The 19,489-nt window shown below is 40.2% G+C and overlaps 2 protein-coding genes across 3 annotated transcripts in view; one reads left to right on the forward strand and one right to left on the reverse strand.

Moving 5' to 3' along the window:
• LOC105696045 (sister chromatid cohesion protein PDS5 homolog B) overlaps positions 1 to 19,489 on the reverse strand; it is a 60,236-nt gene that overhangs the window by 22,288 nt on the left and 18,459 nt on the right. For both annotated transcript variants that reach the window (XM_012418191.1, XM_012418190.1), the window contains 3 exons: positions 15,657 to 16,076; positions 10,643 to 11,005; positions 10,314 to 10,545 (listed from right to left, as the gene is read on the reverse strand). In XM_012418191.1, coding sequence (XP_012273614.1) covers positions 10,314 to 10,545; positions 10,643 to 11,005; positions 15,657 to 16,076 — 1,015 coding nt within the window. The remainder of the gene's footprint in view (positions 1 to 10,313; positions 10,546 to 10,642; positions 11,006 to 15,656; positions 16,077 to 19,489) is intronic.
• Positions 12,235 to 14,936, forward strand: LOC105696046 (piggyBac transposable element-derived protein 4). The gene is made up of 2 exons (XM_012418192.2): positions 12,235 to 13,047; positions 13,121 to 14,936. The coding sequence occupies exon 2, from the start codon at positions 13,138 to 13,140 to the stop codon at positions 14,830 to 14,832; it is 1,695 nt and encodes a 564-aa protein (XP_012273615.1). The 5' UTR covers positions 12,235 to 13,047; positions 13,121 to 13,137; the 3' UTR covers positions 14,833 to 14,936.

Here is a 19,489-nt window from a genome sequence, read left to right on the forward strand (position 1 = left end):
CTAATTGTGTCAACCGACGCAAAATTAGGCCAATGGGACCCCGCGAAAGCCGCCGGACCAACGGAGAGGGAGCCCGTACAAATCGGGCCACTTAACGCAGCCCGTTCTTCTTCGCCCACAAAGATTGGCGCAATATAGTTCGCATCCTCGCCACCGCCACAGAGTCTGGACCGACGCCCTCGCCGAGGCATCGGGACAGCCGGAGGACCGCCTGCCGAGCCGGGGCCGATAAACCCTTAGGACATTAAGGTAACCGGAGCACGGGCCCACGCCGCGGGCTCCTCCTCCCGCCGTTAGAGTCGCGTTCAACTATCGGGGGCTTTTCGTCTCTACCTCTCTTTCTTCTGTCCGTTTTCTCCTCTCTTTTTCGGGCCCTTTAGTCGCGCGGGGCGACTGACGGCCACGCCGGGTCGCGGTCGCACGGGGCGACCGCCCGGGTAAATTCTCGGGGGAGGAACGGGCCACGCAAGGTGGCCCTTCCCCAAATCCCCTTTCTTTTTTCGGTTCCGCCGGTTAGAGAGCCTCCTAGGGCCGACCGCCGGGAACCACGTGTTTCAGGAGAACGAAGAGGAAGTGTGGGCCCCGGGGAAACCGGAACCTTCCTCAGAACTTGGCCTAATTAGGCGACCGCGCGGCGAGGTTTCCCCTATTTCAAGTTTCAGGATGTAATTAAATAAAGGTTTCCGTAGCTAGAGTCCCCTTTTAAGGGCCCGGATCATGTGATCCGGACCCCGCGTGTTCCTCGGGTCCCCAATTTAAAATCCGTCTCAAACAGAACTCTCGAGTTCACGGGGCAACGGGCGAGGAAGCCGCGAGGCGGCCGGAGGGCCGCCCGTGTCACTCGTTGCGAGCGCGCTTTTCATTTCCCTTCTCTCTCGGGGCCGAACGGCCCGTGTCCGCATCGCCTAGCGCAGAGCGAGCTCCGCGGCGTCAAAGTCGCCTATCCCTCAAATTTTCCCGTCATATTGTACAGTTAGCAGAAACATTTCTGTAAGAGCCATCTGTAAATGCAGGTGAAAATGGCTGTTAATATTGACACGGATAAAAATGGTATACTTGAAGCATTATAAAATTGTAGCAGCAACAAAAAATATCTATTGGTATTACAGATTCACTCTGTTCTGGTTATCGTTTTCGGAAAAGTGAAACATATTGGTAAGCGTTATGGATAAAATCTGAAGATTTCACAGATTGAACCTGTTAAGTTTACAGATTTCTTCCGTAGAAGTATCATATGCAAGCATCCACATAAACTGTCGAATGTGCATGCAAGCAGTTGCGCATCAGAAATGTCTTTCTTCTACTGAATGACGCTCGCGAAGCCTCGATCAGCCTCGCTGCCAATAATTCTCGGTTCCTGTTCAATTTCAGTATTTTCACATTAATTATTGTGTCCATAATATATAACTCCACATTCAGGTATATCAATGTCGTTATACGAAGTTCTAAAGATATATTACTTCATATTTTTCAGGGAATTGTAAAGATCGTGACAAACCTTATCAAGATCCTATATACATAAAAATTCAAGGAAAGTATTCTTTACTAAATTTTTAAAAAGTTGACTGTTTCATACATAAATAAATTTGTGGATGGCAAAGTCCTCGAGTGCAAAGGGTTAATGGTATATTTATATTCTATAGGTATCCAGGATGATAAAACGAAAATCAAAAACTCCTTTATAACCACCGAAAAGATTCAATATGACTCATTCATGATTGTAAAGGAGTTTTAGATTTCTGTTTTGACATATGGTAGAATATACCATTAAAAGAACTATTTAGGAATTTGAGGAGGTTCTAATATTAATATTTGAATATCGTGATACCTTACACATGTATATATGTAACTATCACAGAATTTTATCTGCAACCTTTACAAAAATTTCATGTTGCCTTCACAGACATTGTTCTATTATTTTTCCATATATCAAATTGTATTCTTTACAATTACTTGTCCGTAATACTCCTGGATGTTTATCCGTAACACTTACAAATATTTTCCTGTAATCTCTACAGCTAGTTATGTGTAATCTTTATAGAATCAAGTAACAGAAACTTGACTGTAATGCTAACAGAAACAATTTGCTGTCCCTATTCCAACAGATAAAATCGGTATATTTTACAGATTTTTCTGTAAGTTTAACAGATTTTTTTTTTCTCTGTGTATAAGAGGACGCGGGGCTTAGTCTAGCTTCCCCTCTATATCCAAATCCTACTATTCCTTAGATATAAGAGGGTGCGTCAAAAAGTAAGTGCCTGTTTTCTGAGGTCGCGGGGAGCCATTTTAAGGAATATTGAGGGAATGAGGTCAATTTCTTAAATAGAGTAGATTACCGAATGAATGATAATTATCTGAATTTCCTTTTTCTCTGCCGGATTTTCTGAGTAATTTTGGGGGAAATTAGTAACCCGGGTTATTAAGCGGCTTTCGTTCGCGCCCGATGAATAGCTTCTATTGCGTAAGTCAAGTACTAGCAGCAGGACTGGGAGTCGCGTAGGCAGCCAGTCCGAAGAATCGTGTGGGCGGCCGGACTGGGAGTCGCGGAGGCGGCCTTTCCGCATCTCGCGCGGGTAAGCATTCGCGTCGTGTTTAAGGTGGATTGAGAATCCGACGGGTAGAAAAATCGAAGAGAAAAAGAAAAAAAAGTCCTGGTCGCGATTGCTTTATAGAGTAGGCCGAGTCTCCCCGGAAAAAGGCCAAGTGTCGTCTCCGAGGTTGTTCACGTTCTTCCTGATTGTAGAGACTTTGCTAGAATTTCGACTCGTGCGTTGAAGATTATCGTGAAAATAAATTTTTAGTGATCACGAGTAATTTCGAATTTCCTCGCGATTGGTGCAGGGAAAATCGTTTCGACTGTTTGAGTCGTTGCGTCGTACGGTTTTTCTCTTTTCATTTCTTTTTCTAAGTTCCTCGCGGTCGGAGGCGAAGAAGCCGTGCGGCGACCGCGTGATCGCCCGCATCGCGTTCCGTGTGTGCGGAGCGTAAGTCCCGATTTCTGGCGCATATTATCTAGAATTTAGCGCGCCGCAATTTTGCTCATTCGAAGTCGTATTTCTGGCGCATTTTCCACGTTTTGACGAACTTTAAATATCTTCGGTGTAATTTTATATGTTTGGCGCAATTTTTCCTTGTTTATAGCCAATTTCGTATATCTTTGGCGTAATTTCGTAGATTGGGTGCATAGTAATATTTCTGGTGTCGTTTAAAGATTCCGAGAACGTATCAAATACTTCGAGTCAAGTAGATTATTACTCATGCATGCTGATTTAGCGTATCAATTTAATATCAATCTGGCTGGCGATGATTTCCTGTAATGTTTTAATTTCCCTTAATTTCCCAGGCCACCCGGCTACACCCGGGTGGCCCTGACCCAAGGGCCGGGTCTGCGTGCTTGTACAGCCGGGCCCCGGAAGCCCGAGGTGCGCTCGCGCGCGCCTGACGCGCCGACAAATAATCGGGCTTACCGGAAGGGCCAAATATCGGGCTCGACCCCGGGCGTAGGACAGTTTGACGATCAGGGATAGGAATTCCCGTCGCAGTACATACTGCGAACTTGTAGTCAGCGAGTGCTGTTTACATGAAACTGTTTTTAGTGGGATACTTTTCACATGGATAACGATTAGGTGTTAACGTCGACAGTTTTGTTTCTTATGAAATTCGATCAGGACGAAATCGGGTTAATTAGTAAGTATCAAATGTCGCGTCTCTCTAACCCTTTGAGTGCTGTGGAAGCATAAGTGCGTCCAATATTGCTTGCACGCTCTGATGAAATTTGCCCATACGCCAAAAGAGCTTAGCTCTTAACGCGCTAACAATTCATTTCACTCCGATGTGAAGTCGGGATGAAATGGGAATGAGAGCCATGGTGTAAGCTAACTCATTAAGAACCAGAGATGAGTTGAGCGATTGCTCGCGGGCAAGGTTGTGCGATCGTGCCCTGTGCTACCCTCGGTGGAGAATACAGGCGGTTAGTCCAACTGCCCCCAATGGCGACCCAACTCAGGGATCCAATTCATCTCCGCTTCCAACTTACCTCCGACTTGGGCCGCCATTAGGGGCAAGTGCGTTAGCCGCCTGCATTCTCCATCGAGAGCAGCACAGAACGCAATCGCGCGACGCTGCCTGTGAGCAAATCTCCCAACTCATCTCTATTAAAAACAAGGCTGCGGCTACATTACAATTAAGAAGATCTGTTCAGTCTCGACCAGACCGGGCCAGACCAGACCCAGCTTAAACTGTCGGTCGAAGTGTATACACATCTATCTAGATGACAGGTCAGAACAGATCAGATTCCGACAAAGTGTACCCACGTCTATAAGAACTAATACGTTTGTTTCTTATTTGGATCTGGTCGGGACAAGTCTGGTCTGATTTGAACTGATCCGATCGGTTGTAGTGAAACCTTAGACGAAATGAAGTACCCCAGATGTCAAATCAGTAGAATGATTACAAGGAGATCAAAGTAAAATCAATGAAATTCGTCATATTCATGATTTTGTATACTTTAATCAACTAACGGTGCCATCAGTCACGTTTAGCTGCAACTAAATTTTCGGTCTAAGAGCATGTGTTACCCTCAGAACAGTTAAGCATTGTTTTACAATTTTACATCAATGTACTTTCCATATTTTCCCATCTGACTCTATAATATTCGATTTTCATAGTATTCTAAATTGTTCGAGTTAGGTTCTGAAAGTCTTTATTTGGAAACCTAAGCCATCAAAATACGTAAAACAGCAAAAATATGCGTGTACAACACCATGTTAGTTTTAGTCTATTACAAATTAAAAAATGTTATACAAAATAAAATTTCACGAATTTGAGGACCCATAGGGCCTGGGTATTCATGTGGTAAAATTTGAAACCAATCGGTACACTCAACTAGGAGAACCCTTTCATGAACGATTTGATCCCTCAATTATTTTCATGTAAACTTAAACTCTTGACTACGAAACGCCACTATTGCGACTTCCATAGATGTCAGCGGATGTCACGTGAATGCCAACGGTACCAAAGAATCTAGAAGTTCCGTAGAAGCCAAGATCATAAGTTACCACTTGTTGCTCTAAAAGTTGGCTAACAAACCAGCGGGGGGGGGGGCAAAAGAGAAATCGCATGTGTTAGCCAATGGTATGTCATATACGAGAGGAAGAGAGCCGCATATAGGAAGGCGAGTAGTGTAAGATTAAGCACGAATTCAATCAGCTGTATATCGCCGTAAGATTAAGAGAGATGGAAAGATAATTACAGCGCCACCATCCGTTGGCTAACATATTTTTTATCGAGCATCAAATGTCCGCATTCTTCTCGAAATTTATGGAGACTTCTGAATTCTTTGGGGGTAACGCAACTGACGTGGATCACTTACATCATCAAACACAAATTGCAGTAGTACATTATTTACATGCAATACGCTGAAAGTCTTGTTGTACCTACAAGGTTTAGAGAAAACTGAACCTTCCTACTATACCAGCTGAAAGTCGATTTACGAGTTCACAAAAAAGAGCATTTTTCCTCAGCAAAGAGAAAAATTCTTTTCCGAACTGCTAGATAACTACCAGATTAATAAATAATTATTCAAACCATACTGAAGTAAAAAAGTATAAAAATGTACAGATTCTGTTATCACCCAAACTGTCACCAACAACAAATCTATGTCCAGATAAAAGCATCTGAGATCTGCTCACGCTTGGGATGATCGTTCTTTCATAAGAAACAGTGATAAATCGTTAATGAACCATTCTAAACCAAGTTTGAAACGGAAAAATAGATAAAATAGATGAACTTATTTAACACGTGTCATTCACACGTGAAAATCCTATATCGTAAATAAGGAAGGTCAGCATTCAATTTGGAGTCATCAACAAAGATGACAATATAATAGCCCTCTAATATGATAAATATATAAATATAAGGAAGGGTTCTGTGGGCAGTGCCACCGACATCTGACGGCGGCGCTAGGAACGAGGTAGCGAGGAGACATCGGCGCTTATGATGAGAAGAAGACACTGTATTTCCGTAGAGACTGCCAAGAACCCAACGAGCGGCGCGTGGAGAAGCAAAGACGAGATCTGTAAGGAAAGTGTGAATAAAGACTGTATACCCCAAGACTCGAGGTCTACCGTTACGGCTAGTGCCTTTCCTGACGCCTACATTGTTAACCCTTTCTTTCAGAAGTGGGGTTGAGAGCCAAGTGGAACTGGACCAAGAGGCCTATGGAATGAGAAACGTGTGAGAGAGAAAAGTACTTCAAGGGGACCCCGTGCCGGGATCCTCTGTGTTCCCCTTTCGGAAGAATTTTCCGACGTGTCGTGATCAATGCGGATCAGAGAAGATCTTCGTGTTATCTCAGAAAGTGTTTCCGACGTGTAAAAACAGTTTGCAGACTTCGTGAATTGGGCGTAGTGTCGTGAGTGCGAACGGTCGCACGCACTACGTGGGACCAAGGACCGGATAAAGGAACGCACGGCGGGATTAACGAGATATTTAGCCTAGTGTTCGAAGTTCGCGAGATCGGTTGCCGGGGTGTCTTGGTTTTACGACTCTGGAGGAAATCGGGTTGGCCGTGAGAATGCCAATAAAACATAGCCCGAGGTCGGGTATCCCACTCGAAAATGAAGGCGGGTGAAGGATAATGGCAGAGGCAAATGACGTCACACAAGTTCGGAACGTGAACAATGGACGGCACAGGCGACCATCAGGAAGTCCGAGTACGGTGATGACCACGTAGGTCATCCCAACGAGTCGCAGCACCTACACGTTTTGGAGGATGTCGATTTGTGGATGAATAGGCAGGGCCTGGTTGCGGCAGTGATGCAGGTGGCCGCTCTCCCTGGCCCGAGAGTACGATACAGCGACGTTGGCAGCATCATTCCGATGTGACGACGTCGAGCGGTGGATACTACGAGTGGAGAAGATTGGGCGGGCGTATCAAATTCCGGATGACATTCTCAAACTGTACGCAACGAAACAATTAAAGGGTAGAGTCTTAGACTGGTTCAACAATGTACCGGGTGTGGTTGCTAAGTCATGGTCCAAATTTAAAGAGGAGATGCGGAGACTATACAAGTGCCACGACGACCCGTTGACGAGGGTACGAAAAATGAAGGCTCGCGTGTGGCGAGTGGGGGAAACCTTTTCTACATATTTTCAGGAAAAGCTGAAATTAATCAAGCAATTAACCGCAGTCAACAGCCATTACGCTCTCACCGAGCAGATGAAAACCGAATATGTCATCGAGGGGATTCCAGACTTCATTCTTAAGTCACATGCCAGGGCGGGTAATTACGAGACGCCAATCGACTTGTTGGACGCTATGCAACGCGTTACGAGAAACGAGCCGAGGCAAGACGTCTAAAAGGGGCGAGATAACAACGTGCTGAAGAACGTCAAAACGAACAAAGGGAACGTTTACAAATCGGATGCTACTGTGAAGCCTAATCAGACTAGGTGTTACAGGTGCCGTGCCGAGTACGGTCACGTGTCGACAGGGTGCATCAACCCCGCCAAAGAGATAAGTGGATGCTTCCGATATGGGATGGTTGGCCACCGAAGTCGAGAGTGCCAGAGGAAGGCATCATCGAACGAGAGGAGCGATGGAAGAAGCGGGACAGCGGAGGGTGCTGTGACGAGGCCAATAGGAGATTCACCTTCAGTAAAGCCTTGGGTCGACAATTCGACAGCTTTTGTAGAGGAGAAACTAGTCTATGCGGGAAACCCACAACGAACAGCGGAACACGGCGACAAGACGACGGACCCAATGGTTGCGGTACCATCGGTGCGAGTGCCGTTGCGGAAATCAAGACATGAGTATTCCGTGTTATTTTGTAGAGAAGATGGTTACGATTATTTTGCAAAAGCGTTACTTGATACGGGTAGTAGGATATCACTAATGCCCGAGGTCGTATTTAGTAGAGATTTTAGCGATTGCGAACCAGGTCGAAACATAGGGAGCGAAACCACGTGCAAAAGTGTCAATGGCACACCAATGTGAATTCTGGGTCGTGTTAAAGTCAGTTAAGTTGGAGGTTATTCCCAATACGATTTTCATAGTCAATTTTGCGATAGTGCCTGACTCAACGATACCGTATAATATTTTGTTAGGAAGGGATTTCTTGAGCACATGGGGGTTAACGACGATATGTACGCGAGGCCGTGTACTTTGTGTATACCTATCTGGGGATGCGATTGAGGATACAGTTGGGAGTTTTGCGAGTTACAAGATGGGTCGGGACGTGCCACTGGATAAAGAGGAGTTGACCCTGAATATGTTACGTGCTAACGAGGTAGACAGATCGAAAGACGATTAGATTAATTACTAGATAAGAATTGTATTGACAAGCGCGGAACTGTTTTGTTTTCGATGTTACCGATTATCGTGGTACGAGTAGTCGAAGACGCGAGAGATCGTGGACGATGTGTTGGAACACGAGATCATTAAACCGAGTTAGTCAGATTATAATAGTCCCATTGTGTTGGTGAAGAAGAAAAATAGCGAGTACAGGATATACGTGAATTATTGAGCCTTGAATAGGGTTACCGTGAGAGACCGTTATCCTTTACCGAGAGTGAATAACCAAGTAGATGGTCTTTCAGGGAAGTCGTGGTTCACTAGTTTAGATTTGAAGGATGGGTTCCATCATATTCGAGTAGCGGAAGACTCGGTGAAGTACACAGCCTTTAGTACGCCTAACGGGCAACTTGAGTTTCGACGAATGCCATTTTGGTTGGTAGATGCACCGTCTGTGTTCCAGAGGTACCTGAACCTAACTTTCCAACTTTATTTTAGACCAAAGGAAGATTTTACCATATTTGGACGATGTGTTGATTGCATCTGAGACGGTAGATGAGAATTTAGAGATCTTGAAGGATGTTCTTGAACTGATGCCACGACATGGGTTAGAGTTATGAGCGGATAAATGCATTTTTGGGAGTCAACAAATCGAGTATATGGGATACACCGTGTCAGAGGGAAGTATTAAGCCGAACCACGAGCATGTACAAGTTATCCGAAACTGCCCTGTGCCAAGGAATCCGAAAGAGGTCCAACGATTCTTAGGGCTCGTTGGATACTTCCGTAAATACGTGGCACATTTCCCATTCATTGCCCGACCGTTGTACTGTAATGCTGTCATTTAAAAATAATTTAAGATTATTTAAATGAATGTGAGTTCCGAGAACTGCGTGGCGTCGGAAAACCCCGTGAGAAAAGATCTCTATGTCTACGGAAACGGAGTCCGGTAGCGGTTACGCCCGGCGCCACGACAACGAGGAGCCCACATCTCCCTACGAGAAACTTTATGAAACTTAGAAAAGTCAGTCCTACTCTAGACTCCGAACCTGTCGGATCACAGCGTAAGTCGTGAACACATTATGCATAATAAAGAATAAAGTCCTATGACAAGAAAAGGTTAACAGATTCTTCGAGAAGAATCCTACCACTCTCCGCGGCATAACAGTACTAGCTTCTAAGGAAGGGAGCGAAGTTTACGTTCGAAAGAGCAGTTAGAAGCTTTCGAAATTTTAGTTGACAAGTTGACCAATGAGCCCGTGTTTTAATCTTTTTAGTTAAATTACTAAATTAAATTTAGCTGCAGCTAAATATGACGGATAGCGCCGTTGGTCGATTAGAGTATCAAAAATCATTTATCCGAAGGGTTTCTTCAGTTTTACTTCGACCTTTTTACAATCATTTTACTAAAATTACATTTGGAGTACTTTATTTCGTGTAAATCTCAATGGAAAGTTTAACAGACATCAACATACATATAAATGTCAATAACGTGGAGGGCGGTTTATATTACTACTTAAGTATCCAAAATAACGTTAATGCCGAAAAGGGTACAGATGAATTTTATATTACCCATGTTGATTACATGTCTCGATGCCTTTCACAAATTTTGTGAACCATCTTGTATGGATTTTTGTTCGGAAAATTTGGTTGTATGGGAAGTAACCGAAATCTTTTTAGTTGTAACGTTAAAATTCTGGCCCCTTAATTAAGTACTAAATTAACCACGTGTCAAATTTTGATATCAGTTTTTCCTTCCTAAAGATACTTTTTTGTTTGCTCTATATAGCAAAGCAGAAAATGCAAAAGTACCATAAAAGCGAGCCGGAATAAAGAATATGGTTTAACACTAGAACTACCAAGGCTAGTCAAAATGACTGGTTTAAGATGGTCCATCCTATACAAAACAAAGCCGCCGGTAGTTATAATATTAATCATTAAATTCAGCACAATATAGTACCGTATTACAAGTAATTCATTAACTGATTTGTCAATAATAAAGAAAATTTGAGCTACATACCCATAGCTCGCTCCACGGTTCCCAAAGATAGCGTCTTTACGTAATCTCTCCGCTTACTGATGTCCATCTGCATGAACGTCTTCAACAAGTACTTGAGCCTCTTGTCGGTCTCCTTTCCAGCAAGAGCGTAATATCCCATGAAGTCGAGAGGTAGACACTTATTTGGAATCCCTCTGCAGAGACCTTTATGCAATTTGCAACCGAAGGCGTCTCTTACCTGCGGCACTTCATCCTGGAAGTAACAGAAATTAAGGTCATCTAATGAAAAGCTGCAGCAACAAGGGTTTCGGGCGAGTGGAATTTTCTATTTACTAGTTATAAACACGCACCACCATCAATTGCGAAAGGTTGTAAAACTGTTCGGCAGTGAATTGATCGCCAACTCCTTTTTGCTCGCAGATTTTGAGCATGGAGCAGCCTGCTTGTAAACGTAACCAGCTCATTTCTGCCCTACTTAGTCGTCCTTGTTGCAAGAGGTCACCTTTGTTCACCACAAAGGCGTTTAACATCCTGAAGGTCTTCTGGGCGGATAGCACGTCGGTTTTCAGTCCTAATAACCATCGGGCCATGCACTTTAGCCCTTCTAACCTACACCGTGTTTCCTCCGGCAGCTGCTCCTCTCTACACCAGTCCCCTTCAATGGCATCGGTTGTTTGTTCGGTACTCTCTTTAACAAGGAGCTCCTTTACTATCTGTATGACAAAAAATTGACAGAGATAAAATAAATTCTTGCATGTGTTAAAGGGGTTTAACATTTCTTTCCATAATTGGTGACCTTAGTGCTCTTAATTTTTCATTCAAATTTAAAAATCGGGACTAAGGAGATGATTTTTTATTAACATGGAAATAATTACTTAATAAACATGTTAAACTTTGTAAAATTTCAATCACGAGAAATGTAGTAGATTTTAAGCATATGTTTTATTCGAATGTAATGTGGGAATGTAAACAATTATTCAAGTTTCATGTAATTTTAAAAAACATTAAATCAACGCATGATCTATATCACTCACTGTCAATTTTAAATTACATTTGTAATCGCTACTTTCAAACTAAGAGAAATACATTTTTTTTTTTAATGTAAATCTATTCGGAGTATCTTACAGCACTGAAATAAAAAACAATGAAAAACAAACACATTCTCTTATCGAAGGAAGTTGTTTATATCTGATGGTTGTGTATATCTAATTCCAGAGGTAACTTTTAGTACAGCTCATCGCAGAAGCATCGAAAATTATTGAGTAGCTATGATATTGATAAATTGTCTTCGTAGAATGTCAACATCGACACCGTTAAGGTGAAAGGAAACCCACCTCAAATCAGTCGATTCAAACATGACACTTTTTTAAGGATATTGAATCCAACTGTCTGAAACTTTGACACATAACTCATGAGCACTTAAGAATTATCCTCCCGCTTTCAAAATTGTTTTTCGAAAAAAAAATTTTTTGACTTAGCCTACACTAGACCAAAGTTGCATCGAGTTCGTAGATTTCGATCGATATACAATTATTGAAGCCTCTGTTATGAGAAATAGAAATGTCAGGACAATTGTACAACAATTTAAAACACTAGTAATCGGGAAACTCGCATTCGAGCAGGATGAAGGAAAGAGAAAGTATCTTATATTCTTCTATGATAAAACGATGGGAACACGAGATCTCGGAAGTAAAATTTAGTTAACACTGAAATTACAAATGGCGCAGGATGGCACTATGTAATCAATTAGGGCATCAAAAACCATGAATCCAGGGGATTTCTGGAGTTCTATTTCGATTTGTTTATAATTATTTTACGAAAACGACAGATGGAGTATGCCATTTTTACAAGTTTTCAAGTACAATACCCAATATAATTCGACACAGTTGCCAATATAAATACAAATGCCGCCAACGTAGATATTTAGAAGAAACTTTTACTTCACGTCGATCAAATTTCTCGAGGTGTTTCTCTTCACCTTAAAGTAATATGAAAGGCGCCAAGGCATTTAACCAGTTAACCGTGTTTGACGACTATATCCGTCATGGAGATTTGGCAGAATTTTGTGCCATGACGACTTTATCCGTCATGTGTAAAATTTTGTTACAATTCGATATTTAAATTGTAGTTCTGGAGAAAATTAAATTTTATTCCTAAATTTTAATATGTTTAAAATGTTCAGAGGTCACAACGAAATGAAACAAGCAAATAAAAATTATAAATAATTTAAGTTGATTCATAACGGTCTGAGAGCTAACTCGTGAACAGTGCAGTTATATCTGGATATTTGATTATCCCGATTTTCATCTTGATGTACCAAAACCAAAAAAAAGTTTATTAGATTCTTAATTTAGATTCTGTATTCTTTTTTATACTAGATTCTCTATTTGCGGTGATACCTGGAAACAGCTCATGTGCGCTATCTCACTCCTTGTTTGTTTTGGATCAGGCAATTTTTGTTGCTATTCAGCGCAGTTCTAGGACTTATCGGGGATGGAGATGAAACGGTTGATTTTTATCAGTTGTCCGAGAATTCGTAAACGGGGGCCACCCGGATATATTGTTAGCCTCACATCTTGTGCAAACTTTAGCGCAGGCCGCGATTAGATATCCCCACTTAGGTTTATTCACTCTTCCGCGGTTTACTAGACTCTAACCCACGTTTGTCATTTCAATTTTTGAACGTGAACGATGCAGTGCATTTCAGTGTGTCTGAAATAGTCAGTGAATCGTGCCAAGTCATATAAAGTGCAATGTAAGTGTTTCAAGTGTCTAATTATTATAGTTATCCAGAAAACTTTCGTAACCCACTATTTTTTTATTCTTAGCTTATTTTATCCCCAAAATGAGTGACTCCAGTGACGATGACATTGTTTCACCTGGAATGAAGCGAAAACGAGTGAATATATTTCCATCGTCTTCTGAGGAAAACGATGAAAGCATCGAATCCGACAGTGAAACCGACCAATATGACTCTGATGACATTTATTCCGAGGACAATAAAAACAACAAAGAAAATCAATATACAAATGTTAAGTGGAAGAGTACAAGTGGCAACAGAAAACCATTTGATTTTATTGCCAACAATGGTCAGCAGGAAATTGTACCAGGAAGATTCCGATCCAAATGTTCATCTTACGTAGAAAAATATTTAGATGATCATCTTATTAGCATTATAGTAAAAGAAACAAATTTATATGCGGATCAATTTTTGCAAAGTCACCCGAACTTGAAGCCGCGATCAAGAATGAGAAAATGGTATTCAACAACTAATAATGAAGTTAGATGTTTTATCGCGATTTTGATTTTGCAAGGTATTGTAAAGAAGCCAGCACTTGATATGTATTTTTTGAAAAGGGAAATCATTTGTTCACCGTTCTTTGGCAAAATTTTCTCTGCGGATCGATTTTTACTATTATGCAAATTTTTATATTTTGAAAATAACGCACCCCACAATGATATGCCATCGAAAAAGCTTTGTAAAATTAAAACTGTTTTGGAATATGTGATAAATAAGTGTAAATCTTTGTATACTCCAAAAATGGATATCTGTATTGATGAATCGTTGCTAATGTGGAAAGGGCGGTTATCATGGAGGCAGTATATACCTTCAAAAAGAAGTCGGTTTGGGATACAATTTTTCGTCCTATGCGAGAGTGAATCGGGTTATATTTGGAATTTTTTTATATATACGGGAAAAGAAACCTATTGTGATTCACAATATTCAGAATTTAATATTTCAGCTCGTATTGTCCTTCAATTATGTGATGAACTTTTCGAACGTGGATATAGACTTTATTTAGATAATTGGTACACTGGTGTTCCATTCATAGAGAAACTGTGTGCACATAAAACGGACGTTGTTGGCACAATTCGGAAAAACAGAATTGGCATTTGTGAAGAAGTTCGAGAAACGCGTATCAAAAAAGGCGAATATATTGCAAGATTCAAAAATAAAATTATGTTGTTGAAATGGCGTGATAAGAGGGAAGTTTATCTTGTAAGCACCGTCCATAACGACAACATCGTAGAGATGCAAAAAAGAAATGTAATAAAAAAAGTCCCCGAAGTAGTTTTTGATTATAATAATAAAATGGGTGGAGTAGATATGAGTGACAGCATAATTATTGCATACTCAACTGCAAGAAAAAGGTTAAAGAAATATTATAAAAAAATATTTCTCCACCTTTTAGATGTCATATGTTTAAATTCATATCTAATATACAAAATGAATGGTGGAAAATTAAGCCGAATACACTTTTTATTAGAATATATTGAGGATACAATTGCATCGTATCCCATCGAATCGCGAAACTTACCAAAATCTCGATCAACGGCACCTAATGTTTCGCGCTTGATCGAAAAACATTTCCCGGATTACATACCAGGCAGTTCAAGAACAACAAATCCTTCGCGAAGATGTGCTGTTTGTTATAAAAAAAAGATTAGAAAAGAATCGCGGTATTGGTGTCCGACGTGCCAAGTGCCACTATGCGTTGTTCCTTGTTTTCGTGAATATCACACGACAGAAACAATTTAAAATTTTGTTCAACTTTTTAAAGTTTTCCATTCATTATGTATAAATATATGTTCACATTAAGCGACTGTACAAGTATTACGAATAAAATTGTTCATTTTCTAAAATCAAGTCGTCATTTTGACCCAATATTTCAACAGTGCCACTTACTCTGTGTTTGACGACTATACCCGTCATCGCTTGATTATCGCGACACACACTGGTGCGCGCTTTGCCCACAGGTCGCCACGGTTAACTGGTTAAACTTNACTGAAACGAAGGATTCATCGCGTCCGGCCTGACATCGTGGACGATTGGAAACTTCACCATAACATCGCACCAGTCCACACTGCCTTCCTCGTAACCCGCTCCTTGCTGATTCAAAGGTGCGAACGGTTCCCCACCCACCCTACAGTCCTGACGTGGCTCCCCCAGACTTGTTTTTGTTTCCTCGTTTGAAAACTCACATGAAAGGACATTATTTCGGGAAAGTTGACAACGTCAAAGCGGCTTGCACCAAGGCTCTAAAGGACATTCCGGAGGAGGACTACCATGCCGCCTTCAATGCCCGAAAATTTTGCTGGAAGCGATGTATCGACGCAGGAGGAGTCTATTTTGAATCCTTTTAATGTATTGTACCGATCTAATCTATACATTTTTTTTTAAATCGACTCACTGACAATATTTTTCGGACAAACCCTGTATATGGGCTAACCGTTTCATAACGCCTTAAATGGTGACGTGAATTGACTCGTTACAAGAAAAACGAATGCACAGTTCCAGTTCAACCTCAAATCAATCAAGACTTTACATTGCTTGAAACCAAATGTAAACAAAATTTAACCTACCTTTCTAGAGACCATATTCTTGATCTGTGTTTGATATTTGTCAGGTAAGTTGTAAGCGATATGACCCAGTGTCACGATCGACGTGCGATAATACTCCGACGTAGGCGTCAGGGTGTTCTTAATTCTTTCAATGATCTCTGGAAAGATAGTATCGTGGATGTTGGTCATATTGACGAACAGGCATCGAATAGCCTGCTTGGCCTGCTTCGGAGTGCCAGTCTCAGCGAAGCTCTTGCAAATGGGAACCAATAGATTCGTAATTTCGGGAGCTACCTCACAGAGAGGTTTGTATTTCCCTAAGAATGTAAATATCGAGAGGACCAGTGGTCCCACCATCTCATCCTCGAGTTCCAAAAATTGAACTAATTGCATCAGGATGTCGTTGTGCAGAAAATGTGGACCAAACACGAAGGATAACATCTGGAAACGCCAAAGAAAATTAGACTATTGAATACTTCTTTGTAATTTCATGGAAAATATAAAACCCTAATAACGGATGCAGTGTCCTGGAGTATGTAAAGGTGATGTAAAAGGTGGACTTGAACAGACAGATGCGAGGATACATTTTTTTAAAAGATAAACGAATCGATTCGTCTTAAATATTAACACATGAGTGTAGAGCTGCTAAGACCGTTCCTGATACTAAAAAAAAAATTCATTTTCCGAAAATTTTTTTATTTAACAAACTAGAAACAAGTAATACTTTTGTCATTATTAATTTCGAGAAGGCCCAAAAGTAACAATTGAAAGCGTCGGAAATCCTACTGAATCATTTGACACATGATAGCCACAGAAGGTTATACATTTCAACCCGAGAAAGAGAAAAAAAAGTTTATCCGTGAATTATAAATATAAACAAAGCCTCACACACGTCCTTAAAGTGATGTGAAAGTGACGTCAAAGTGGTCTCGTTTATGAAACTTTTCCCCGAACTGGGCGTACCGAATCGTTTTAAACTTTACCGTGTAAATGTGAAATCGATAAGGAAGGTCGTGACACCCACAAAATTTAAATTTTGGTTTAAATTTGTTTATGGGTATTTTAAAATTTTTTTCAGAAAAAATGAAATCTCATGGGCATCAGGACCTAGCTTCCATATTCACATCGAAAAGTTTGAAACGATTCAGTACACTCAGTTCGGAGAGAAGTTTCATGAATAATTGACCCCCCATATGCAAATTTTACATCCTCTTAATATACAGCATTCTATATAATAAAATATCGCGAATAATAATTCTCCAAAACCGTGTTTTTTTTTTTATATATATATAGACATTATTTTATTAAAAAGTTAGTTCCGTTCCTTCGCCCGAATAATTTTATTAACAAACGTATTAAGGTGGTATCAATGATGCCGAGAAATTTAAAGGGGGAATAGCACTACTTGAAAACTCCCATGTTGACCATGCTGCCACGTAACGCCAAGCAGTGGCAACACTTGTGATATAACAAGCGTCATTGTTGTGCCGTGCCGTGAAAGTTGTGTCCCCGCAATTTTGATGTCAAGCAGCCATAACGCAGTAATGTCGAACGTTAGAGTCCTCGGACGTCAGGTCTCAATAAAAATGTCATGTATCACGTAACGAAATAAAGACTTTGCTATTAAGAAATTCACTAGAAAACAGACATCTACTGTACTACGTAACAAAACAACTCAACATTTAAAAGTTTTGTGCGTTTTCGTGATGCGTTTACGTACTGCATCCAATGGAAAATCGTACAGGGGCCCGATAACTACGGTCAAGTACCAGGCTGTTTCTGCCATTCTCCCACTACGCAATCTTTACAGCGCACCGATATCATGACGTACAATTAGCACTCGAAGCAGAAATTTGCAGAAGTTTTATGCGAGGGAAATGTCCTCGTTGACGCCTTTACATGTTCCCACTGTTACTGCGAATTTTTACTCATTATTTATATTTTTTCTAAGAAATATTTTAAATATCTGGCTTCGCAGGAAAAATTATATTTTCGGTAGGTTGTAATTTTATCCGTTCAAATTTTTCAAAGTACATCCTGCACAAACATTTTTGGGGGCTCTCATTTCCTCGCTTTCAACTTCCGCAAGTGTGAAAAAGCACAAAGAGAAAATGTTGTCCCGCTCCCCCTTAATCAACGTCGATAATATAAAATTTATTTATACCATTCTCGTCGATAAGGCCATTTTGAATACTCAAAAAGTAACATAAGCAGGCGTGACCGTCATTTATATTCATGTTGACGTCTGATACACTCTATATTCAGAATCATATGCAATTAAATATTTCAAATGATAATCCAGTAGAATGACGCTAAAGGGATCAAAGTAAAACTCAACAAATTCCTTATTCACATGAGTTCTGATGCTTTAAGGTGAAGTGAAACACGTTGAGAAATTTGATCAACGTCGGTAAAAAATATTCATCCAAATACCTACGTTACTGATGTTCATATCTATATTAACAGCTGCATCGAATTATATTGAGAGTTTTACTAAATTGCATACTCCATATGTCGTTTCCGTACAATAATTATAAACAAATCAAAGTAAAAGTCCAGAAATCCCTTGGATCCATGGTTTTTGATGCCCTAATTGATTGCAGAGTGCTACTCTGCGCTATTTGTGATTTCAGTGGCAATTAAATTTTCTCCAAAACCTCATGTTATCTTCGTTTCAGCATAAAAGCTCATAAGACACTTTTTTTGCCTTTATCCCGTTCTAATGCGAGTTTCTCGATTATCAGAGTATTTTAAATTGTTGTACAATTGTTCTGACACTTTCGTTTCTCGTATCGAAGCCTCCAATAATTGTATATTGATCGAAATATGAGAGGTCGACGCCATTTCGGTGCTGGTCTAGGCTAAGTAGAAAAGGTTTTCTTTCGAAAATTCGAATTTTTAAAGTGTCAGGATCATTCTTAGGTGCTCACGAGTAATGTGTTAAAGTTTCAGACAGTTTGATGCAATACCTTTCAAAAAAGTGTCTTATTCGAATGGATTGATGTGAGGGGGTTCACTTCACCTTAATCGATTAACTGCGCCATCTGTCTCATTTAATGACAACTAAATTTTTGCTCTAAGGACACTTGCAAAACACGTGTTGCTCACGACATATCCGAGAATTTCACTACACACATTTATAAAACTTTTATCGATATTTCCCACATGAATTTGGAATAATCGATTCTATAGTATTCTAAATAATTAGCCTACGTCCTGAAAGTTTTTGTTTTCAATTTTAAATTTTCAAAAAGTGAAAAATATCAAAAATATATATTGACGAAGCCAGCTTGGTTCTAGTGCGTGACAAAAAAAAAATTTGTTTGAGAAATGAAATCTCATGAATTTTTTTTCTTCATTAAGGCCTCCATAATCACGCGCCAAAGCTTCAAAACAACAATGTTTTTATTTATCCAAAACTTGAATCAAGGACACTTTTTTTTTATTTTACGCCTTTTGAGAGCTTAGAATCGAAAACAAGGGCCTTCATGTTTTAGGTATAACAACTTAGAATATTATAGTAATCGAACATTACAGCTTCTTGTGGGGAATACCGAATAAAGTTTTATAAATGTCTATAGTGAAATTCTCGGATATTCCATGAGCAACACATGCTCTGCAAATACCAATAAAGCAATTATTTAATTGCCGCTAAACATGGCAGATAATGCCGTTGGTCGATTAGAGTATCAAAATTTATGGATCCAAAAGATTTCTTGAGATTTACTTTGATATCTTTACGATTACTCTACTGAAATCATATATGTAATATTTTATTTCGTATACTTTTCAATATGAAGTGTAATAGACGTCAATGTAAATATAAATGTCGATAACGTGACACGTTAACGTAT

This window comes from Orussus abietinus, unplaced genomic scaffold (genome assembly GCF_000612105.2).
Source record: "Orussus abietinus isolate OABI.00-Male unplaced genomic scaffold, Oabi_2.0 scaffold208, whole genome shotgun sequence".
Taxonomy (NCBI): Eukaryota; Metazoa; Arthropoda; class Insecta; order Hymenoptera; family Orussidae; genus Orussus; species Orussus abietinus.

Excerpts from the sequence above, each read along its gene's own strand:
- LOC105696046 (XM_012418192.2), top strand. The coding sequence starts at position 13,138 with ATGAGTGACTCCAGTGACGATGACATTGTTTCACCTGGAATGAAGCGA.